Consider the following 22,375-nt stretch of genomic DNA (forward strand, 5'->3'; position numbering starts at 1 on the left):
GTACCTCCAGAACCATGAATTGGACAAAAATGGGTGCTTGCCATTCCTGGGAAAATATATTTTGTCATACAGGAGTCTGTTACATTCGTGCTACCTGAGAAGAAAGAGCTCACAAGTTAAATTTTCTTTTCTGTTACCAAAGCACTTCTGCCACGCAAGTCCTCCCTGCAAGCCAAAGAATCTACATACTGACATTAACACTGATACTACATGAAACTTTCATGGTATTTGGACATAGTTCCTGTTGTTTCAAGGTCCTAGGCCAGTCATGAGAGTTGATATTTAGGATTGTTACACATTGTAATGCCTACATGACCTAGGTGAATTTCTATCCTGTCTTAACCCTGCTTATCTTTAGGAAACAGGATGCCTGAGGTCTGAATTTCCCCCTGTGATCTAACTTACTAAGACTGGTGGGATCCAAGATGGCAGCTCACTTGACCTCTGAAGAACCTCTAACTTCATTATAGTCTAATGTCCATGCTAAATGACTCTCCCACCAGTGCCATGACAGTTGACAATCACCCTGACAACAGCCAGAGGAAACCATGAAAGGACAAAAAGGAAAGCGCACTCTGGTTTTGAGCGGTTCTCTGCCCATTCCCAGAAAAGACATGAATATTCCTCCTCTTGCTCTTAGTGCTTAACCCCTTCATTAAAGATGCCCTATATTTGTGATATACTCACTTGCAAGAGCTATGAAATTGATTTGTGAGCCAAGCTCCCACTTCTCAATTCTATGGCCATCGAACGAAACCTGAACTGCTTGATGCTCACTTTTGTTTTTGTGTATTGGCTTCTGAACTGAACAGAGAAAGACCCCATTTTGGAAAGACAGACTTTGTCAGTAATAGGATCCCCCATTCAGAGCTGAAGGCTAGATCCCATATGATAAAGCAATTTGTTCTTGCTCTTGTTTTATGCTATCTTTTGAAAACATTAATTACACCTTATTTTAGTTCTCTTATGTTCTTTTAATTTATAATTTATTCCTTTTCCTTAGATGGTAGTGCCTCTGACTTTTTGGTTTAATGTCTTCATTCATAGTGTTGATCTTGCTTAAATGCTCGGTAAATTTTGTGGTCTATCTGTTCATGCTTGTGATTGCTAAATTATGTTTTATTTAGTACCGTGTCTCTTTTTGTAGAGAAAGGATGGGAATTGCTCAGAACTGCCTGCTTTATGTTTTCATTTTAGTATGAGTTTTTTCTGGAGTTATGTAGAGCAAATGGTTCCTACTCTTGCTAACACTTTCACCTGTGTATGTGTTAAGTTGCAGTCTTTATTTGCTGTCTTCCCATAAGTAAAATCCCATCTCCTTTCTATCCTAAAGAATTCCTCAACATTTCTGATCCTCTATTTCCAGGACTTGAAGTGGGAGAGGAAGTAGGTACTTAATCTTAATCTAATCTCTTTTCTTTTCTTTTCTTTTTTTTTGAGATAGAGTCTCACTCTGTCACCCATGCTGGAGTGCAATGGTGCTATCTCGGCTCACTGCAACCTCCACCCACCGGGTTCAAAGGATTCTCCTGCCTCAGCCTCCTGAGTAGCTGGGACTACAGGCGTGTGCCACCACACCCGGCTAATTTTAGTATGTTTAGTAGAGATGAGGTTTTACTATGTTGGCCAGGTGGTCTCGAACTCCTGACCTCAAGTGATCCACCTGCCTCAGCCTCCCAAAGTGCTGGGATTATAGGCGTGAGCCATTGTGCCCGGCCTCTTTCCTTACTTTTCCAAAACACTTTAAGAAATACCGTAGTGGAGCAAAACAATAATGTTTACAGAAAATGCAACTGCACAAACATAGATGCCTCTCAAAATTAACCCTGTGATGAGTGATAGCGACACTCCGTAGGCTTCAGGTCAGTCCCTCTCCTTCTTAATGTTCACCTCCCACCTGACTCCCAGCCTATCCCTCATAGCAGCCAATATTCTATTATTTCCCACCATAACATAAGATGAAGCCATACTTTTGACCAGTTTGTCCCCTTTCCAGCCATGAGAGACCTAAGATTTGAGCTTTTTTGTCTCTTTAGGTCTGAGGATGTATAGAGATTACTCAGGTTCCAGGGTGAGGAATGTGCTGTTATTGGCATAGTAAATGAGACTTCAACACACTACAGGTGAAGCCCCTTCCCACCATTAGCCCACACTAGAGCAATTCTTTAAGCATTCAATAATCAGAACCCACATAGAATGTTAATTGCCTCACATCTGGTAACCAGAGAGTTATTCTGTCCTCTGGATAGTGTACCCTATGTTTTTATTAGCTTTTAGTGCCCACGATATTTGCACTTATTCTACTTACAGCAGCTACAACCCTAAGATGTGATTTTTCATTCATCCTGTTCCCCTGAAATGATTTTGGTTTGGCCACGAACAGAGGACTTCACGTATATCATTTATTTATTTGTTTCATGAATACTTTTAAGAATGTAGTCTGCATAATTGAAACAGTTCCTGCCTTTAAGAGACTTGGAAGTTAATAAGAGGACTGACCAAGGTCACCAAGACGTCCAATATGAGGCAGTGGTGTGAGATAGTTGGCACTCGAGGGCAGACTTGGTGCTTATTTGATTTTGGGGGACTGGGAACTTCTTCATGAAGGAAGTAACTTTTGAGTTGAGCCAAACAGGATGAATAGGATTTTCAGAAACAGGTGGGAGACAGGCCGGCACCAGCTTAGCCTGTTCAGGCTGCAATAACAATACCATAAACTGTGATATGATTTGGCTCTGTGTCTCCACCCAAATCTCCTGTTGAATTGTGATCTGAACGTTGGAGGTGGGGCCTGGTGGGAGATGATTGGATCGATGGTTTCTTATGATTTAGCACCATCCCCCTAGTGCTATCTTGTGACAGAGTTCTCACAAGATCTGGTTATTTAAAAGTGTGTAGCACTTCCCCCTTTACTCTTTCTCTCTCTCCTGCCACCACTTGAAAACACGCTTGCTTCCCTTTTGCCTTCTGCCACGATTGTAAGTTTCCTGAGGCCTCCCTAGTCATGCCTCCTGTACAGCCTGTGGAACTGTGAGTCAATTAAACCTTTCTTTCTTTATAAATTACCCAGTCTTAGGTAGTTCTTAATAACAGTGTAGGAAAGACTAACACAAACTGGGTGGCTTATAAAAAATAAAAAATTATTTCTCAGAGTTCTGGAGGCTGGAAAGTCCAAGGTCAAGGAGCTGGCAGATTTGGTGTCTGTTGAGAGCCTGCTTCCTGGTTCCTGTGTCCTCAGAAGGTGGAAGAGGCAAGGGAGCTCTCTGGGGTCTCCTGTATAAGGGCACGAATTACATACATGAGGACTCCACCCTCATGAACTAATTATCTCCCAAAGGCTTTACCTCCAATCCAAATGCCCTCACATTGGGGATTAGATTGGGCATATGAATTTGGGGTTGGGGAACACAAACATTCAGTCTATAGCAAGAAGAAACAGGTAGTACGGTAGGGGCAAGATCTGGGAACAACAAGAAGCTCAGATAAAGAGATGGGCATCTGTAGGCGAGTGGTGGGAGATACCAAAAAAATCCAGACAAGGTTCTAATGTAGAGGGTATTCAATGCCATGCTGAGACATGAGGGCATTCAGTGGTCAGCAACAGAAAGCCACTGAAAGTAATTAAGCAGGAGAATAACATGCTTAAATATCTTGTTTATTATAGCCCATCATCTCAGTCTGAGCTCCTTTTGATCTTGAGTCTGTCATTCAAACTATGGAATTATCTCTTCTAGCACTGCCACCCCCTGCAGGTTTGATAGACATCTTCAACTATGCTTTTCTAACTAGACTATCAAAGCATACAAAATTCATAGCCCTCATCATATCCCTAACAGTGACTTCCCTCCAGGTTGGTGATTATTAAGAATCTTTGGGCTATGCTTATCTAACCACAGAACTCCCATGTATAATGGCATCCAGTCCACAGTTCTCAATGATAGTAGCAGATATTATTGATTACTTACTATGTAGTCAGTACACATGATTTACATTCATTATCTTATTTAAACCTTTCACCAAGCCTCAGGGATGAGGCTCTTGACACTTACTGTGAGTTCCTTGAAATTGCAGTGCCTTTCCTGTCCCAGACATTTGAATCATCATTCTATGTTTTGAAGCTTGATTGAAAACTAAATACATTATGAATTTTATCAAATAAATCCTTCATAAAACCTTCAGGTATTTGTACCCCCTTTAATATCCACTTGGTTAGTAGGAAGAGTTGTAGAATTCACAAGCTCAATTAGAGACTTCATTTTTTGCTTGTGTTTTTTGAGGTTATATGAAACGTTTTAAATGTGACATGGGAGAAGAGTGAAATAGAGTTTTAACTTAACCAGGATGCACGATTTTAAAAATCGAAGTAGACCTGAATTTCCTGAAAATTTAAAAATAATCTAGCAGTGCCAGCATGAACCTTAGTCACTTAGGCAATAGAGAAGGTTTTCATGGAAATCCATTGGTCTGTTTTAAATAAATACCTTGAATATTAATAGTATAAAAGAGCATTATCTAAGTACTACTGAAGCTTATTATCAGCTGAAACTTTCTTGATCATGATGGTTAGCCATTTACGCTCACATCTGTTAATAGTGGTGATTGCTTTCATCAGGAAAACAACCTTTAGATATGCAAATAGCTTTTTCTGAGGATCCGGCAAGATGGCAGAAGTAGCAAGTTCACCTACCGCGGCGTGGACCTGGACCAGCTGCTGGACATGTCCTACGAGCAGCTGATGCAGCTGTACAGTGCGCGTCAGCGGTGGCGGCTGAATCGGGGCCTGCGGCGGAAGCAGCACTACCTGCTGCAGCGCCTGCGCAAGGCCAAGAAGGAGGCGCCGCCCATGGAGAAGCCGGAAGTGGTGAAGACGCACCTGAGGGACATGATCATCCTGCCCGAGATGGTGGGCAGCATGGTGGGCGTCCACAACGGCAAGACCTTCAACCAGGTGGAGGTCAAGCCCGAGATGATTGGCCACTACCTGGGCGAGTTCTCCATCACCTACAAGCCCGTAAAGCAATGCCGGTCCGGCATCGGCGCCACCCACTCCTTCCGCTTCATCCCTCTCAAGTAGTGGTTCAGCTAATAAAGGCGCACATGGTTCCCAAAAAAAAAAAAAAAAAAAAAAAAGATATGCAAATAAGTGTGGTAGCTAATATTCTGTCTCCTTTCCTTCACACCTCATAGATTTTCAATCCCCAGATGTATTTTCATCTTTAGAGAAATCAAAGGTGTGTTTCCTAATTATGTTATACTTTTGCATTAAGTTTAATGAGTTAAGTTATAAAACTTTTTCCATTTATACCAGTGGGGTTAGTAAATGGGCCTCTGGCTAGGGGCTATTATAGCCCCTAGGCTATTATCTCATGATCTTCCAAGTACCAGAGATGGGTAGTGTAATGAAGGGCTTGGGGTCTGGTTCAGGACATGCTTTCTATTTTACTGAAGAGTTCTCAGAACAGAGTGTGCTCTGCTTTCTCTGGTTGCTCTGGGGATTTCTGTTCACTGAAATTGTTGCCTAACATTACACTAATGACTGTTCCTTAAGAGCTGATTCTTAAGAAGGTAGGGCATGACCTATAGATTTCCTCGCAGACTTGGTACAATTCACAGGAAATAAACATAGAGAGGTGAATTACTTGTCAAAAATTACATTGCTACTAAATGGCAGATCCAGGATTTGAACCCCTAAGGTCTATTATAGAAAATGTGATATATTATCTTGTGTGGTACTCTGGGGAGAGGCCATGTTTACTTGGTAGGGACTTTGTCTCTTCTGTTTGGCCTTCAATTTCCTATCTAAAGTAAATGTGCTCTAAGTGTCAGCAAAGATAATCGGGCTTAATGGTGGAGCAGAAAGTTGGCCAAATATAGCAAATGTCATTATATGAAGGAAGAGCTCATTAAGTCTCACTCAGCTATCTTTCAATAGGCAGAGGGCTTTTGGAAAGAAGGCCACCTTGTTTGGAATTAAGTTTTATTTTTATCATAGTGGTCTATGTATAAAGTTTATTTCATTTTTTATTTTTTATTATTTTATTTTTATTTATTTATTTTTTGAGACAGAGTCTCGCTCTGTCTCATGCTAGAGTGCAGTGGTGCAATTTTGGCTAACTGCAACCTCCATATCTGGGGTTCAAGCAATTCTCATGCCTCAGCCTCCTGAGTAGCTGGGACTATGGGCATGCACCACCACGCCTAGCTAATGTTTGTATTTTTAATAGAGATGGGGTTTTGCCATGTTGGCCAGGCTGGTCTCGAACTCCTGGACTCAAGTGATCTGCCTGCCTCAGCCTCCCTAATGTCGGGATTACAGGCGTGAGCCACCACGCCTGGCCACAAAGTTTATTTTAAATCGAAGAGGTCTACGAGGATTTTATGAAAGCCAATCGTCTATCCCCTATTTCACCCAATTTTCAACTCTTCTATTTTCCTTACCTCCACATTTCTATATAGAATATTTCTTAACTTTTCAAGTTTAGAGAACATATATTGACTTCCTACCATGTTCATGATATGATAAATACACATTTATTATTTACTTTATACCAAGTATTTTTATCAGTACATTATATATATATAAACTCATTTTATCTTTATGATAACTCTTTGAAGTAAGTAGTATCATCTTCATTTTCCAGATGCAGAAACTGAAGTACAAAGAAGTTGAGTAACTTACCTAAGATCATACAGCTAGTAGAAGGTGTCCTGGGATATGAAAAAAGGCAATTTGGCTAGGAAGTCCAAACTTTAAGCCATTTTTCTGTGCACCTGCCCTCCACTCCGGTTTACATTCTCTTCCTAACTACATTTCCTACATTCCTCTAATTTAATTTTGGTATGATTTTTGGTTAAATTAATTGTTATTCTTTACATTATTATGGTTATACCAATGCAGTGCACTGCCGAGCCATGTAATATACTACTTCTATGTTTTCTTTCTTTTTTCTCCTTCCTTTTTCCTGTGATTGATACTAGCCTTTTTAGGGGCCTGAATTTTTATCTACCTATTGTTAATGCTTTTCAATTATTTCACTGTTTCTCCCATGTGTATATTAACAATATGTTTCTATTCAGTCAAATATCAATTGTATGTCTTTATTTCCTGGAAACTTCTTCCTTCTGCTTCAGTATGTAATGCTTGCTCTTTGTAAAAATTTCATTGGGAGACTTCCCTTTGTGTCAGATATCCTCTTTCCTGGATCCCATGTCGTCTTCTTTCTTGTTTTAATTCATTGTTTTGGTAGATCATATTTTCCAGTCTTCTTTTGGAAGGGTACATAGCGGGTATTTGAGCCCTTGAATATCTGAAAACATTTTTATCCTGTCCTTGTGCTTGATTGAGAGTTTAGCTGGCTCTAGAATTCTAAGCTGAAAATAATTTTCCCCCAGAATTTTGAAGGCATTTGATTATTTGTCCTCTGGCTTCTGATGCTGCTATTGAGAAATATGAAGCCATTCTGACTAATAATTTGTAAGTATTCTCTACTTATCTTTCTGGAAGTTTTCAGGATCTTCTTTGGTATTCTGAAACTTCACAGTGACATCCCCTAATATGAGTCTCTTCCATATCTTTAGCTAGTGTGAGTATTGGTGAGTATTTTTAATCTAGAGTCTCATGTCATTTGGTCCTGAGAAATTTCTTCCTCTCTCTTTTCTCTGTTCTGTATTTCTTGAACTATTAGTAGGATGTTGGATTTATTGGATTGATCCACTATTTTTTTCTTGTATTCCATCTCTTCTAATTTTGTCTTCAAGGAGATTTAAATAAATTTTTAAAATTTCTTCAGCTGCAAGTAACAAAGACTGAACGTCATGCGTTAAGCAAGATAGAAGTTTGTATCTCTCCCTTATGTAAAAGTTCAGAGGTAGGTTGTCCATTGTTGCTATGCCAACTCTACTCCATGAAGGGATTCAGTCAGGCTCCTTTTATCCCCAAGTTTACCTCATGGTGTATACCAGTTATCTTTTTAAGAAAGTCTCTACAAGTTGCCACAAAGTACTTTTACTCACATTTCAACAAGTAGTCACAAAGCCACAACTTGCTGCAAGGAGAGTGGAAAATGTAGCCTTTATTTTGGGTGGCTAGGAGGTTAGCAAAAAGTTCAAGGAGGATTACTTGGAAAAAGGTAAGAGCATATCTCAGACCTGCCATTTCTCATTGATTCTGTCATATTTTCTACAGTGATGATCATGTTATCGGAGAATATAGACAGGTTTACTTTTTCCTTTCAATGTGGATACTTTTTATTTCTTTTTCCTAGCTTATTGCAACAGCTAAAACCTCTAGTACAATGTCTAACAGGAGTGTTGAGTGTCATCCTTTTCTTGTTTCTGATTGTTGGTGGAAAGCATTCAATCTTTCACCATTAAGTAATATTAATTATAGGCTTTTTGTAGATGCCATTTATTAGGTTGATCCTTTTATTCCTACTTTTCTGAGAGATTTCATACATGGATATGGGCTTTTGTCAAAAGATTTTTTGTGTGTGTCTATTGATCATATGGTTTTCTTTTTAGTTTGGTAATATAGTGAGTTACATTGATTTATTTTATTATTTTTTATTTTTTGAGACAGAGTTTTGCTCTGTCACTCAGGCTAAAGTGCAGTGGTGCAACCTTGGCTCACTACAACCTCTGCCTTCTGGGTTCAAGTGATTCTCCTGCATCAGCCTCCCGAATAGCTGGGACTACAGGTGTGTGCCACCCTGCCTAGCTAATTTTTGGTAGAGACAGTCTTTGACTATGTTGGCTAGGCTGGTCTCGAACTCTTGACCTCAAGTGATCCGCCCACCTTGGCCTCCCAAAGTGCTGGGATCACAGGAGTGAGCCACTGTGCCTGGCCTGGTTGATTTTTAAATGTTACACCAGCCTTGCATTCCTGAGATAAACCCCATTTGGTCAGGATATATTATCCATTTTAGATATTCTTGAATTCAGTTTGCTAAACAATTATTTAGAATGTTTGCATTCACTTTCATGAGATACATTGTTTCGTAGTTTCTTTTCTTGCAATATCTTTGCCTAGTGTGGTATCAGGATAATGCTGGACTCTTTATGAATTGAGAATTATTCCACCTTTTCAGTTTTCTGAAACAGTTTATGTATAGTTGGTATTATTTCTTTCTTAAATGTTTGGTAGAATTTATCAGTGAAGCCTTCTGAATCTGAAATTTTCTTTGTGGGAAATCTTTTAATTACAAATTTAATTTCTTTAATAGATATAGTGCTATTCAGGTTATGTATTCCCGCCTAGGTGAGCTTTGCAGTTTGTGTCTTTCAAGGAATTTGTCTATTTCATCTAACTTGTCAAATTTATTGGCATAAGTTTGTTCATAATACTCCCTTATCACCATTTTAATATCTGTGGAATCTATAGTGATATCACATCTCTCATTTCTGATATTGGCAACTTGTAATTTCTCTCTTTTTTTTGATTAGTCTGGCTAGAGGTTTATCAATTTTATTGACCTGCTCACTGACCAGTTTTTGGTTTAGCTGATTTTCTATTTTATTTATTTCCACTTTGATCTTTATTATTTCCCTATTCTGCTTACTTTGGGTTTAATTTTTTGTTTCCCAGTTTTTAAAAAATTGAGGCTGTGGTCAATGATCTATCTTCTTTTTCTAATCTAGTACTTTAGTGCCAACATTTTCTAAGTAACGTTTCGGTTGCATTTCTCAAATTTTGATATACTGTATTTTATTTTCATTCAGTTAAAATGCTTTTTATTTTCTGTTTTGATTTCTTCTTTGATTTATGGGTTGCTTGAAAGTGTGTTGTTTAGGTTCCAAATATTTGCGGATTTTCCAGAGATCATTATGTTATTGATTTCTAACTAAATTGAATTGTAGAATGCTTACATTCTGTTTTATAGCTCAGAATATGGTCTGGTAAATGTTTAATGTATACTCAAAAGCAATGTTTATTCTTCTGTTGTTGGGTCAAGTGTTCTATAAATATCAAGCAATTCAAGTTGGCTGATAGTGTTGCCAAATTTTCTATATCCTTGTTGATTTTCTATTTGTTCTAAATTATTGATGGAGTAGTATTGAAATCTCTGACTATAATTGTGTATTGGTCTATTTTTATTTGTAGGTCTGTTATTTTTTACTTCATGTATTTTTAAACTCTCATTAGGAGCGTAAGTGTTTAGGATTGTTACATTCTTTTGATTAATTAACAACTTTATAATTATGAAATTACCTGCTTTATCTGTGATAATATTCTTTGCTTTGAAATCAACTTTTTTGATATTAATAAGGCTCACTCTAGCTTTCTTTTGATTAATATTACCATAGTATATTGTTTTATTTTAACTGACTTATGTGTTTATATTTAAAATGCATTTCTTGTAGGATAAGTATAGTTGGGCTTATCTTTAATCCAATTTGAAAACCTCTTTTACTTGAGGTAAACCTCTTTTACTTTGACTACTTATACTTTATGTTGATTGTCAGTATGGTTAGGTTTAAATCTATGATCTTAAAATTTGGTTTTTGTTTGTCTCATTTGTTCTTTTTTGCCTCTTTTTGCCTTATTTTGGATTATTGAATATTTTTATAATTTATTGCTCATTTACTGGCTCTTTGTTTTTTTTTCATTTCAGTGGTTGCTTTGAAATTATAGCATACCTTTTTAATTTACCACATTCTATCTTTAATTAATCCTACATCAATTCATGTATAAGAACCTTACAACCTTACTTTGACCTGATCAGTGGTCATGTAAATGGAATTATACAGTATGTGCTATTTTACGTCTGACTTCTTTTGCTCATAATGATTCTTATGAAAGTCATCTATGCTGTTAAATGTATCAGTAGTTTATTCTTTTGTATTGTTTGGTAATATCCCATTGTATGAATCCACCTTAGTATGTGTATCTGTTTATCGATAATGAATATGTGGGCTGTTTTCCGTCTTTAGCGTTTGTAAATAAGCTACTATGAACATTTTTCTATAGGCCTTTTTGTAGACATATGCATTCATTTTCTTCTAGATATATACCTAGGAGTAGAATTTCCAGGTCATAAATAAGTGTGTATCTAACTTTATTAGAAACTGCCAAACAGTTTTATGAGATGGTTTTATCATTTTATACTGTGGCTATTGGAGAGTTCACATCCTTATCAAAACTTGGTATTCTCAGTATTTTTTAATTCAGCCATTCTGGGAGGATAATAGTATATTACCATGGTTTTAATTTTTATTTTTTCCTGGTGACTAATGATGGTAAGCTCCCTTTTTATAAAATGTACAACCTTCTCTTTGTTCTTCAGACATACTAAGGCCACCCGGTCTGTGTGCCCCAAATTGCAATTATTCCGTCCCAAATAAAATGTTTTAAATTTAGAGATTCATCTCTATATTTTATTTGACTTCAGTAAGTATAAGTTTGCATATATTCACAAATATACTATCAGATATTCACAAATTATAATATATTTTTCACTATGTTGCCCAGGCTGGTCTCAAACTCCTGAGCTCAAGCAATCCACCCGCCTTTCCTTCCTAAAGTGCTGGGATTACATGTGTGAGACACCACACCCGGCCTACTTTCTTCTTTCTTCTTTGATTTTTTTTAAAAAGATATGTATTTATTCTGCTCTGAAAGCTCTTATTCCCTGATTGTTTCTTTTTAAATATAACATCTCATCTTGCTTTTTTGGATGTAGTTTCTCTTATCCCTCTGGGAACACTGATTATTGTGTGTTTTTGTTGTTGTCATTATCTTTTGCTTTCTGTTGTCTATTTCCATTTTTAGTTTGTTTACTCTTATCTCTGTTTTCTTCTAGCAGTCTTACTCAAACATCGGGTGATTCTTGGCTGGCTGCGAAGAGTCTGGTGCTGGGTGGTTGGTTTCTAGTTCTGCAGATGTTTAAGCAGAGCCAGTGCATTGGCAGGCTTCATTACAAAGTGATCAAGAAGCAAACTAGCTTTTTTGGGGACCTCACATATCAGTACCTAAATTTCTCTTCCCTAGCCCCTCAGTTTCTTTGAAATGGAATCTCTCAACATCTTGCCCGGGGTATAATAGAGAGGAGGGAATAGGTGCCTGACACTGACTTTATGGAGTCAGGGCTGGAGAATGAGGCAGAAGGTAACACAATTGAGCAGATAGAATTTCATTGAATTTCCTCCTGTGTAAACTCATGCCTTGTTCTGGTCTTTCAGCATACCCCCAAGTGCATAGTTTCTGAGGTTCTGTTTCTCCAGTGAATTCATTAATGCACTCCAAAATAGTTGACTACTATATGTCCAGTGATGTCCAAGGTGCTGGGTATAGAGCAGTGAGCAAAACAACATCTTTGATCTCATGGGCTTGGATTCCATTTGAGAGAGACAAACCAAAACAAAATCAACAAATTAATGTATACTGTATCACATGGAACTAATTAAAGAGGAATAAAGTAGGGTCAAGGGATAGAGAGTGACAGGGGGTGGTCTTTCTGTAGGCGTAGGAAATCTCTCTGATGGGAGACCTAAAGGAAGTAAGGGAACAAGTCATGGAAGTGTTTAGTGGAAGTGTGTTCCAGATGCAGGAAACACAAATGCAAGACCCGAAGGTGAGAACATCTGCCTGTGCAAGGGCAGCACTGTGTGTACTGACGAGGGGAGTGGGGCCTCCAGTTACTCTGTTTACAGAATTTCACCACTCTCCCTGGCTGCATTGCAAGCCCTCAGCCTCACCTCGTTCTGTACCTAACATATTCGACACTCAGAGTTGATCATTTTTAAAACCCTCCTCCTCTGTATAATAAAATTATTTGCAGTAATAATAATAGAGATAAATGATAATAATGATGAGAAAAACACAGTGAATATTTTCTTTATTGAATTTTGTATATATAATCAAGAAAATGAAAGTAAAATAATTACAATACACAAAAGGGAAAAACCTCAATGGATAGCACTTTTAATTATGTAGATATATTTTTTAAAACAAACAAATGTAGTCCTACATATTGAGCTATCAAAATAATGAATTAACCATTATGTTTATGTTCTCAAGCCTTAACTTCTGCAAATTCTTCAGTGACCTTATAAAAATTTTTCTTCTATATATATTATGATCTATAGATAGTATAGCTAGATATATCCTTTTATCTTCAATCATAGTTAATAAAAATACTTATTAGTATAAACTTAAAAAAATTCTTTTAAAAAGAAAAGATATATGAATCTTTAGAAAAAGGCTTAAGGATGTGAAAGTTGATCATACAAATTGGGTCATTCTTGTCATACCCAACTAAATCAGAGTCTCGAGGCTAAAGGGAAAAAGCACTCAGGGTACATGAAATTGATCCAAGAATGTAATTCTCTGCAAGTCTGGCTGCTGAAACTGCCTGCTGTACCCTGAAACTGGCTTTATCTAATAGCTGCTGAAATAACTTGCTAAGACCCTTAGACACGTTTTCTCCACAACCATCACTCACCAATCAGAGCTTGCCAGCTCCCCAACACTTTACTGGTACCAGTGAACTTTCTGGAAAAACAATAAGTAACATTTCCCCTTTTTATAAAACGTACAACCTTCTCTTTGTTCTTCAGATATACTGAAGGCCACCTGGTCTATGTGCCCCAAATTGCAATTATTGCTTCCTACATAAAATGTTTTAAATTTAGAGATTCATCTCTATATTTTATTTGACTTCAGTAAGTATAAGTTTGGCAGATATTCACAAAAATCCCATTTCACAATGAATTCCAGAAACTGCAATATGGTCCACATTTCTTTTTGGCTCAATTCTAGCAACTTTCAAACATCTCTATAGTCAAAAAATCATTTCACTAGATTATTTCTACCTGAAAATTCATCAGAAATTTCTTATATTTGTAAAAACTTCTACAGGTTTTCTTTTGTAAAAATCAGAAGGGCCGGGCCCAGGGGCTCACACCTGTAATCCCAGCACTTTGGGTGGCCAAGGCGGGCAGGTCACGACGTCAGGAGATCGAGAGCATCCTGGCTAACACGGTGAAACCCCATCTCTACCAAAAATACAAAAAATTAGCTGGGCGTGGTGGCGGGCGCCTGTAGTCCCAGCTACTCGGGAGGCTGAGGCAGGATAATCACTTGAACCCAGGAGGCAGAGGTTGCAGTTAGCTGAGATTGCGCCATTGCACTCCAGCCTGGGCTACACAGTGAGACTCCGTCTCAAAAAAAAAAAAAAATCAGAAAACATCACTGAATCATAGTGAACATTACCATTATTTAATTTATTGCGTTACAATGGATATTCAGTTCTTGGTGAAAATACTCAAGGTTTTGAGACATTGCCCTTGTGATTTTTTCTGGTAATGTGGCTGCTTTCATAACTTCTCTTCGCACTCTTCTCTGAAATGTAATTATTTTTTCCATGTACATGTAAATTTTCTCACTTTATGTTGCATAGTTGCTAACCTTCTGCACAAATTTTTTGCCTAGATTTTTAAGGTACAACTTTAAAGCTTGATGTTTTGCTGTAAATTGTTTAAGTCTGAAATCTAGCTGTTTGCAAATATTTTTGTGTTTAATTAATCCTACCTAAAATTCACATCCAAAATCAAAAATCCAATAAATTATATCTCTGATATTGTTTTATTTTCTTGATTCCTTCTTTAATTTTGACAATTAACAAAAGAATAAATTTTACTATTACATATTCAGTAATCAGTAAACTATTTCATGTGTAAACCAAAGTTTGTACTTACCAAAGAAAAATATTACACCATGTAGTTTTCCCTCTGTTTAATTTTACACACAGAGGCCTCCACTGGTCACACAGAACAAAAGAAGAATGGAAGTAACTCAAGTTCTGTTCCTTTGCCTTTACTGTCATTGTGCTATCATTGTCTTTCATTGTTTAGCTCTAGTATATTGTTTAAATGTAGCACTATGCAGTTCTACAGGTGTTGGAAAGACAGGAAGTATGTGGAAAGCCAGTGGCAATGATTCTGATACAACCTAAAAAGAAAAGACTCAGTGGTGTCTGGGTGTGCCAGGGACTGCTTGATAGCTGGGAGTTCCCTGCATTCATCTCTGCATAGAATACAAGGCTTATTAAAGACTAAGGAGGCCAGGCGCGGTGGCTCTTGCTTGTAATCCCAGCACGTTGGGAGGCTGAGGCGGGTGGATCACCTGAGGTCAGGAGTTCGAGACCAGGCTGGTCAACACGGTGAAACCCGGTCTCTACTAAAAATACAAAAAATTAGCCAGGCATGGTGGTGGTCTCCTGTGATCCCAGCTACTCAGGAGGCTGAGGCAAGAGAATTGCTTGAATCTGGGAGGTGGAGGTGGCAGTGAGCCCAGATAGTGCCATTGCACTCCAGCCTGGGCAACAGAGCGAGACTCTGTCTCAAAAAAAAAAAAGAAAAAAAAGACTAAGTAATAAATGTGCTGATTTGAAGCATATATATGTATATATAAGCTATTGTGTATCTATATTGTGTGTGTGTGTATATATATGTGTATGTTATTATATATATGTGTGTTTAAAACTGAAGACAAAACACTCTTTTAGTCTTCACTGGGCTTCTGCCTCCACCACCCTCACCCATTTAGGAGAGGCAAAATTATACCTTTATCCTCTTAGGGTTTTTCAGCTGGGCCTTATATTTAAATTGACAAGACAGATCAACAGGAGAAAAGCAGACACATTTATTTAAGACAAAGTTTACATGACATGGGAGCCTTTAAAAGGAAATGAAGACCCAAAGATGCGGTTAGAGTTGAACACTTACATACTGAGGTGGACAAAGAGTAGTAAGTTGTAGAAAAATAACTAAATTCTGTGGGGAGGCTAAAAGAAGTTAACAGTTATTTTAACAAGGTCTGTACAGAATTCCCTTGGCCTTGACTTTGTGCCCTTGATGATAAGAATGACATTTTCCTTCTGCTATGGGGAAGGCATCTTGTGCATGGTAATTTCATCTCTTGTTTTTAAGAAACAGAAGGAAGATCAGGCCAGGAGTGGTGGCTCCTGCCTGTAATCTCAGCACTTTGGGGGTCAAGGCGGGAGGACTGTGTAAGGCCGGGAGTTCAAGTTTGGGAAGGAAGGTCAGAGTGAATTTTTTGTACTGACTGTGTTTCAAGTGCCTTTTACTCAAAATAGTCAATATGCCAGAGCAGCATATTTTAGGGTGGCATATTCTCCACACATGCTCTCAGGTTCTGGAGCCTGATGCTGCCCTGGTAGGAGGAATCCTGAGAGGACTCACTCCTCACTGGGCATCCTCTCCATGGGTACTTTCTCTCCTCTGTTGTTTAAAGTTCCCCTATAGCTGCTGCGTGAACAAACATACATGGACAGACTTGAGCCCAACACTTAGCCTGGTGCCAAGCCCAGACAGATCCTCATCTGCAGCAGAGCCACTCAGCTGAGCCCAGCCTAAGTCAGCCAAAGTGTAATTGCCTGCAGACTGGTGAGAATGAGCAAACATTTGCCTTTTCTTGTAAGCCACCAAATGGGAGGTGGGTTTGGTTGTAATTGTTTTTTTTGTGGTAGGGTCTCACTCTATCACCTAGGCTGGAGTGCAGTGGCATAATCATGGATCACTGAAGCCTCAAACTCCTGGGCTCAGGTGATCCTCCCACCTCAGCCTGCCAAGCAGCTGGGACCACAGGCAGATACCATCATGCCCAGCTAATTTTTATTTTTTAAATAAAAAGTATTATAGAGATGGGGTCTCACTATGTTGCCCAGGCTGGTCTCAAATTCCTGGGCTCAGGTGATCCTCCCACCTCAGCCTGCCAAGCAGCTGGGACCACAGGCAGATACCATCATGCCCGGCTAATTTTTATTTTTTAAATAAAAAGTATTATAGAGATGGGGTCTCACTATGTTGCCCAGGCTGGTCTCAAACTCCTGGGCTCAAGTGATCCTCCTGCCTTTGCCTCCCAAAGTGCTGAGATGATAGGTGTGAGCCCCTGCAGAAGAAGATGGCCATCTGCAACCTGGAAGAGACCCTCGTTAGAGCCCAACCATGCTGGCACCCTGATCTTGGATTTCTATCCTCCAGAACTATGAAAAATAAGTTTATCAGAACTATGAAAAATAAGTTTATTATAGCAGCTTGAACTAAGACAGCTGACTAAAAAATTTTTTAAAAAGTCCTGGCGCGGTGGCTCACGCCTGTAATCCCAGCACTTTGGTAGGCCGAGGCGGGCGGATCACGAGTTCAGGAGATCAAGACCACGCTGGCTAACACGGTAAAACCCCTCTCTACTAAAAATACAAACGATTAGCTGGGAGTGGTGGGGGGTGCCTGTAGTCCCAGCTACTAGGGAGGCTGAGGCAGGAGAATGGTGTGAACCCAGGAGGCGGAGCTTGCAGTGAAGCGAGATCATGCCATTACACTCTAGCCTGGGTGACATAGCGAGACTCCATCTCAAAAAAAAAAAATTTTTTTTTTTAAAGCCTAGCTTGGCTGGGAGCGGTGGCTCATGCCTATAATTCCAGCACTTTGGGAGGCTGAGGCGAGCAGATCACGAGGTCAGGAGTTCAAGACCAGTCTGGCCAACATGGTAAAACCCTGTCTCTACTAAAGATACAAAAAAGTAGCCAGGCATGGTGGCATGTGCCTATAATCCCAGCTACTTGGGAGGCTGAGGCGGGAGAATCGCTTGAATCCAGGAAGCGGAGGTTGCAGTGAGCCGAGATCGCACCATTGCCCTCCGGCCTGAGCGACAGAGCAAGACTACTCCATCTGAAAAAAAAGAAAAAGAAAAAAAAAAAAGGCCTAGCTTTCCTATGTAACATTCTTTTAGGAGCACAGTGCGAGGAAGTCATTTAAGCTAATTTTGATTATATAAATTAATGGGCTATATTAACTCAATGTGTGGCTCTTTCCAGATACTGGTTTTGAATTTCAAATAGAGCTTTCCAGAGGTGATGTACTATACCTCAAAAGAGTGACTATCTCAGGGTTTTTCAGTGACCAAGGTGGTAAGTGAATAGATATAGACATGCACCCCAAAGCAATTCTAAAGCATCTTCTCTATTCCCCACTCAGTCAGACGCTCAGAGGCCTAGTACAGACTGCAGTGAAAGAACAAGCCAATGGAATCAAAATTGCTGCTATTTCTTGCTATTGTAAAGCTGAAACTGTATTGAATGTTTAATAAGTAGAACCTCAGAAGTAATGAATTATGGCAAAACATCATATATGTTGAAGAAATCACTTAGTTTTTAGTAGTAAATGTTTGCTCGCTTATTTTAGAGGTGGAGTCTCGGTATGTTGCCCAGGCTGGACTCAAAGTCCTGAGCTCAAGTGATCTTCCCGCCTCTGCCTCCCCAATAGCTGAGACTGCAGACATGTGCGACCATGCTCAACTTTAGTATTGAATGTTTAGAAAAACTCCCAGATTTATACATGAGAGTGACAGACTGCTACAGATGAAATGGTAAATGTATTGAGTCCTTAACATGTTTTTAAATATACATAGAATTTTTAGAATTGATTTGTTCATTGTAATTGAAGTAGAAAATAACCTGGCAATGGCCTTAAAGAATCATAGGATTCCCTATGGTTGAGTTGTTAGGAAATATGTAGCGTTTCCTGCAAACATCTATCATTAATTCTATTGTTAATAAAATCATCCATATAGTATACATTTCCGAGTTCCCATAAAAGTTAAAAGAATTTCTATTTTTAGTTTTGACTTTTCTGCTTGCTGGCATTTCATCAGACATTCACACTGAACTCTCTCTGCCAGACCTTGTCCAGGGAGGCAAAATGCCCTCCGTATTGATTCTTTGCTATTTGTGTTGTTGCTTGCTTGATTGATCTGGTCACATCTCTCCTTGGAAAGCAGCCTGCTCTCAGCTCCATTAGCTAATTACATGACCAGTGGCGCCCATGGGCAGTCCCAGGTGGGATTCTAGGAGCAACCTGCCTCCATCTGCTCTGCTGGTGTGCAATTGCCCCTGGCTCTGCTCTCTGTGAACTGTTTAGACAGATGTCTGCTGCCTGCTCCCTGAGAGTCCCATCGTGGTGCTTTGTGAAGGAGAGACAGCACCTCAATTGGATGTTTGGCATACACTCCTTTTAGTCATAGTCAGCTTATGCATCAGTCAGAAAAGTGGATATGTGAAAGGAGTGTTTATGATTTGGGTGCTACATAGCTCTTCAGCTTTATCTTTTGTCATAGATATACATACACACTTTATGCACTGTTCAGTATATTTCTAAATATGCTTTCACCTGTCTCTGTCGGTCTCCCTATCATCTATCAATCATCTAATCAATTATCTATCTATCTATCTATCTATCTATCTATCTATCTATCTATCTAATTTATGCACTTGTACCTCTAAACTCCCTATGGCAGGGGTAGCAATCTCAGAGACCCACAGAGCCAAGATACCTTAGGTCTGTTGAGGTTATTGTAATAAAATATTGTAGACTTGTGAAATTCCTTATAATTCTATGAACAACAGAAATATTTCTCACAGTTCTGGAGGCTGGGAAGTCCAAGATCAAGGCAACAGCAGATTCTGTGTCTGATGAGGATCTATTTCCTCATTCATAGAGGGCCCCTTATCACTGTGTCCTCACATGGTGGCAGGAGCAAGGGAGCTGTCTGGATCCTCTTTTGTAGGGACACTAATCCCATTCATGAAGCTTCTGCCCTAGGTGACCTAATCACCTTCCCAAAAGCTCCCTAGTCTCCAAATACCATCACCTTTAGGGTTAGGATTTTGACATATTAATTTTGGAGAGACACAAACATTCAGACCATAGAACCAGATAAATAGTGCAAGTGAGCAAAGGCCAGTGCAAATATACCCGCAGATATCTGTGAATGGCTCTGGCTGAAGAGTATAGCCACAGCTAGGGCTCAGCAGACTTTTGGTGTGAAATTCAGGCTTCAAATTGCTAGAAGCTTCATTCAGGAGAAATCTTTCAAGGGAAACCAGAAATCCATATTCTTATGTGAAATCTTCCAATTTAAAAATATTAGCTCAAATGTGTTTAAAAAGGCAGTCAAATAAAACAACTCTGTGTCATCACTGTATGTAAAGCCAACTTGCATGCCACTAATTTTCAACTGTAGCTTACTATTTCTTACCTTCTTATTTTATTTATTTATTTGAGACAGAGTCTGGCTCTGTCGCCCAGGCTGGAGTGCAGTGGCGAAATCTTGGCTCACTGCAAGCTCCGCCTCCCAGGTTCACGCCATTCTCCTGCCTCAGCCTCCCAAGTAGCTGGGACTACAGGCGCCCGCCACCATGCCTGGCTAATTTTTTATATTTTTAGTAGAGACGGGGTTTCACCGTGTTAGCCAGGATGGTCTCGATCTCCTGACCTTGTGATCCACCCGCCTCGGCCTCCCAAAGTGCTGGGATTACAGGCGTGAGCCACCGCGCCTGGCCACTTTCTTATTTTTATATATGTTATTCCCTCTGTTTTTAGTGCTCCTCTTCTATGTTATTTACTTGGAAAACTACTATTACTGCTACTACTACTACCAAAATGGCATCTACTCTTTAAAATCTTGCCCAGTTTCTTTCTTTTTATGGGGCATTAGTTAATTATAGTCCTATTCCACTTATCCTTGTATACATAACCTTCATAGTACTTATCACAATTTATTTTTTTAACCTGTCTCTACTAATAGCCCATGCTTTTTTGTTGTTGTTAATTGTGGCAAAATAGATATAAGTTTGCCATGTTAACCATTTTTAACTGTACAGTTCAGTGGCATTAATTACATTCACACTGTTATATAACTATTGCCACTATCTGTTTCTAAAAATTTTCATCCAGAACAGAAATTCTCTACCCAGTAAGCAATGATTCCCTTTCCCCGCTCCCTCAGGGTCCTGGTAACCTTTAATCTCCTTTCAGTCACTATGACAGAAAGTCCAGGGGTATCTCACATTCTAGTTACTTCCATAAGTGGAATCAGACAATATGTCACCTAGCATGATGTCTTCAAGATGCATTGTGTTGTAGTATGTATTAGAACTTCATCCCTTTTTTATGGTTGAATAATATTCCATTGTGTGGATATATCACATTTGATTTATTCATTCTTCTGTTGATGAACACTGAGATTGTTCCTACTTTTTGGCTATTGTGAATAATGCTTCAATGAAATTGGTGTACAAGTATCTGTTTGAATTCCTGTTTTCAGTTCTTCTGGGTACACATTTAGGAGTGGAATTGCTAGGTCATATTGTAATTCTTGTTTAGCTTTTTGACAAAGTTCAATGCTTTTCCACAGTGGCTGCACCATGTTACATTCCCATCAGCAATTTACAAGTGCTCCAATTTTTTCATATCCTCACCCATATTTGTTATTTTCTATTTTTAAAAGATGGTTATTATAGCCATCCTAGTAAATATGAATTGGTATTTCATTCTGATTTTCATTTCCCTAATGACTGAGGATGTTGAGCCCTCTCCTCCTATGCTTATTTACCATTTATACCTCTTCATTAGAAAATGTCTATTCAAGTTCTTTGCTCATTTTTGAATTGTTTGTCTTTATGTTGTTGAGTTTTAAGAGCTCTTTACATATTCTGGATACTAAGCTCTTACCAAATATATGATTTGAAAATATTTCTCTCATTCTCTAGGATGTATTTTTATTTTCTTGATCATATCTTTTGATGCACAAATGTTTTAAATTTTGATAAAATCCAACTTATCTATTTTTTCTTTTGTTGCTCATGTTATTGACATCATCTGAGATTCCATTGCCAAATCCAAGGTCATGAAGATTTACTTCTTTCTTCTAAGAGTTTTAAGGTTTTTGTTCACATGTGTAGGGTTTTTTCTTGAGCTGTTTTGAATTAAATTTTTTATATGGCATAAGGTAGGGTTTGAACTGCCTTCCTTAATGCATATGAAAATCCAGTTGTCCTAATACAATTTGTTTGAGAGACTGCTTTTTTGCCATTGAGTGGGCTTGGCACCCTTGCCAAAAATTAATCAACCATAGTTGTATAGGCTTATTTCTGGCTCTCAATTGTATTCCATTGGTTTATCTGTTTATCTGTATGCCAGTACCACACTGTTTTGATTACTATAGCTTTGTATTAAACTTTGAAATCTGAAATTGTGAATCTTTTTACTTTGTTCTTGTTTTTCAAGATTGTTTTGGCTATTTGGGCCTCTTGTAGTCCAATGTGAATTTGAGGATCAGCTTTTCCACTGCTACAGAAAAGGCTGTTGACATTTTACTAGGGATTCAATTGAATCTGTAGATTGCATTGCATAATGCTGACATCTTAACAATATTAAGTCTTCCTAAGCATAAACATTGGACACCTTTCTATTTATTTAGTTCTCCTGTGATTTCTTTCAGCAATGTTTTGTAGTTTTCAGTGTGCAAGTCCTTCACTACCTTGGTTAAATTTATTCCTAGGTATTTTATTCTTTCAGA

The 22,375-nt window shown here is 38.6% G+C and overlaps 2 protein-coding genes across 2 annotated transcripts in view; one reads left to right on the plus strand and one right to left on the minus strand.

Annotated features, from left to right (window-relative positions):
- The window catches only part of LOC100973340 (cytochrome c oxidase assembly factor 6 homolog), a 53,511-nt gene that overhangs the window by 20,512 nt on the left and 10,624 nt on the right, over positions 1 to 22,375 (minus strand). The gene's annotated exons all lie outside the window — the stretch shown is intronic.
- On the plus strand, positions 3,578 to 8,825 carry LOC117977507 (small ribosomal subunit protein uS19-like). Its single transcript, XM_055104524.2, has 3 exons — positions 3,578 to 3,617; positions 3,735 to 3,850; positions 4,640 to 8,825. The coding sequence occupies exons 1-3, from the start codon at positions 3,578 to 3,580 to the stop codon at positions 5,072 to 5,074; spliced, it is 591 nt and encodes a 196-aa protein (XP_054960499.2). The 3' UTR covers positions 5,075 to 8,825.

This window comes from Pan paniscus, chromosome 1 (genome assembly GCF_029289425.2).
Source record: "Pan paniscus chromosome 1, NHGRI_mPanPan1-v2.0_pri, whole genome shotgun sequence".
NCBI lineage: Eukaryota > Metazoa > Chordata > Mammalia > Primates > Hominidae > Pan > Pan paniscus.

What these genes read in the sequence shown, in the direction of transcription:
- LOC117977507 (XM_055104524.2), top strand. Translation starts at nt 3,578, where the DNA reads ATGAGGGCATTCAGTGGTCAGCAACAGAAAGCCACTGAAA. An exon ending in GCAACAGAAAGCCACTGAAA is followed by an intron (nt 3,618 to 3,734) that starts GTAATTAAGCAG and finishes TATCTCTTCTAG; the next exon opens with CACTGCCACCCCCTGCAGGT. An exon ending in TAACAGTGACTTCCCTCCAG is followed by an intron (nt 3,851 to 4,639) that starts GTTGGTGATTAT and finishes ATATGCAAATAG; the next exon opens with CTTTTTCTGAGGATCCGGCA.